General features: G+C 43.4%; 1 protein-coding gene across 1 annotated transcript in view; it reads left to right on the top strand.

The window, feature by feature from the left end:
- Positions 1–647, top strand: part of LOC119591387 — a gene marked incomplete in the record, with an annotated part of 32,034 nt that overhangs the window by 17,420 nt on the left and 13,967 nt on the right. Inside the window, 1 exon segment of the mRNA XM_037940126.1 lies at positions 70–181. Within this exon segment, the coding sequence (XP_037796054.1) occupies positions 70–181 (112 nt within the window).

The raw sequence follows: 647 nt of genomic DNA, 5'->3' as shown, positions 1-647 counted from the left end.
GGTAGATGTAATCAGCTCAAGCATGGGAATAACAGCTGATGCCCTCTTCCGTCTCTCCAACACGAACAGGAGGTCAGCTGGATGAACGAGTTCCTACAGACCGAGGAGTACTACAGTAGGTTCCTGCAGGCCAAGGAGACCCTCGCCTCCTGGGCCAGGGGAGCGATGGCGGTCATTGAGGGTGAGAATTGCACTTGTCATCCATTGAGGCTGAGAAGCTCGCAGCATATTGAAGGAGACGTTCATTTACTAATGTCTGATGTGCAACATGGCGGTGATAACTGAGTGAAAGATAGCGACACCAGCGGACACATCTCAGCTCTCATCATCTCGGCAATCACATCAATTTACCAGATGATATAGCTCATATAGCAAAGCAACACTAAGATATATGAAGTACAGCATCACGCTAACTGGATATTATACAGTTCTAGTTTAATTTTCAGTTAAATGCGTCGAATTAATGTTTGCCAAATTAGTTTATATTTATCTCATTATAAGGATTGAGCCTTCGATTAGATGATGTTGAAGTTTGTCTAGGTTATCTGTTATCTGTAGAATTTCCATCTTCACTGATGGTGAGTAACTAGTTTGATAAAGCTTTCACTCAACTCTCCACCACGGATGTCTCGCAGTCCTGTATTTTG

The sequence above is a fragment of the Penaeus monodon genome, chromosome 28 (genome assembly GCF_015228065.2).
Source record: "Penaeus monodon isolate SGIC_2016 chromosome 28, NSTDA_Pmon_1, whole genome shotgun sequence".
In the NCBI taxonomy this organism is placed as follows: Eukaryota; Metazoa; Arthropoda; class Malacostraca; order Decapoda; family Penaeidae; genus Penaeus; species Penaeus monodon.
Note: the sequence above shows the minus strand (reverse complement) of the source record. Positions and strands in the feature narration are given on the sequence as shown.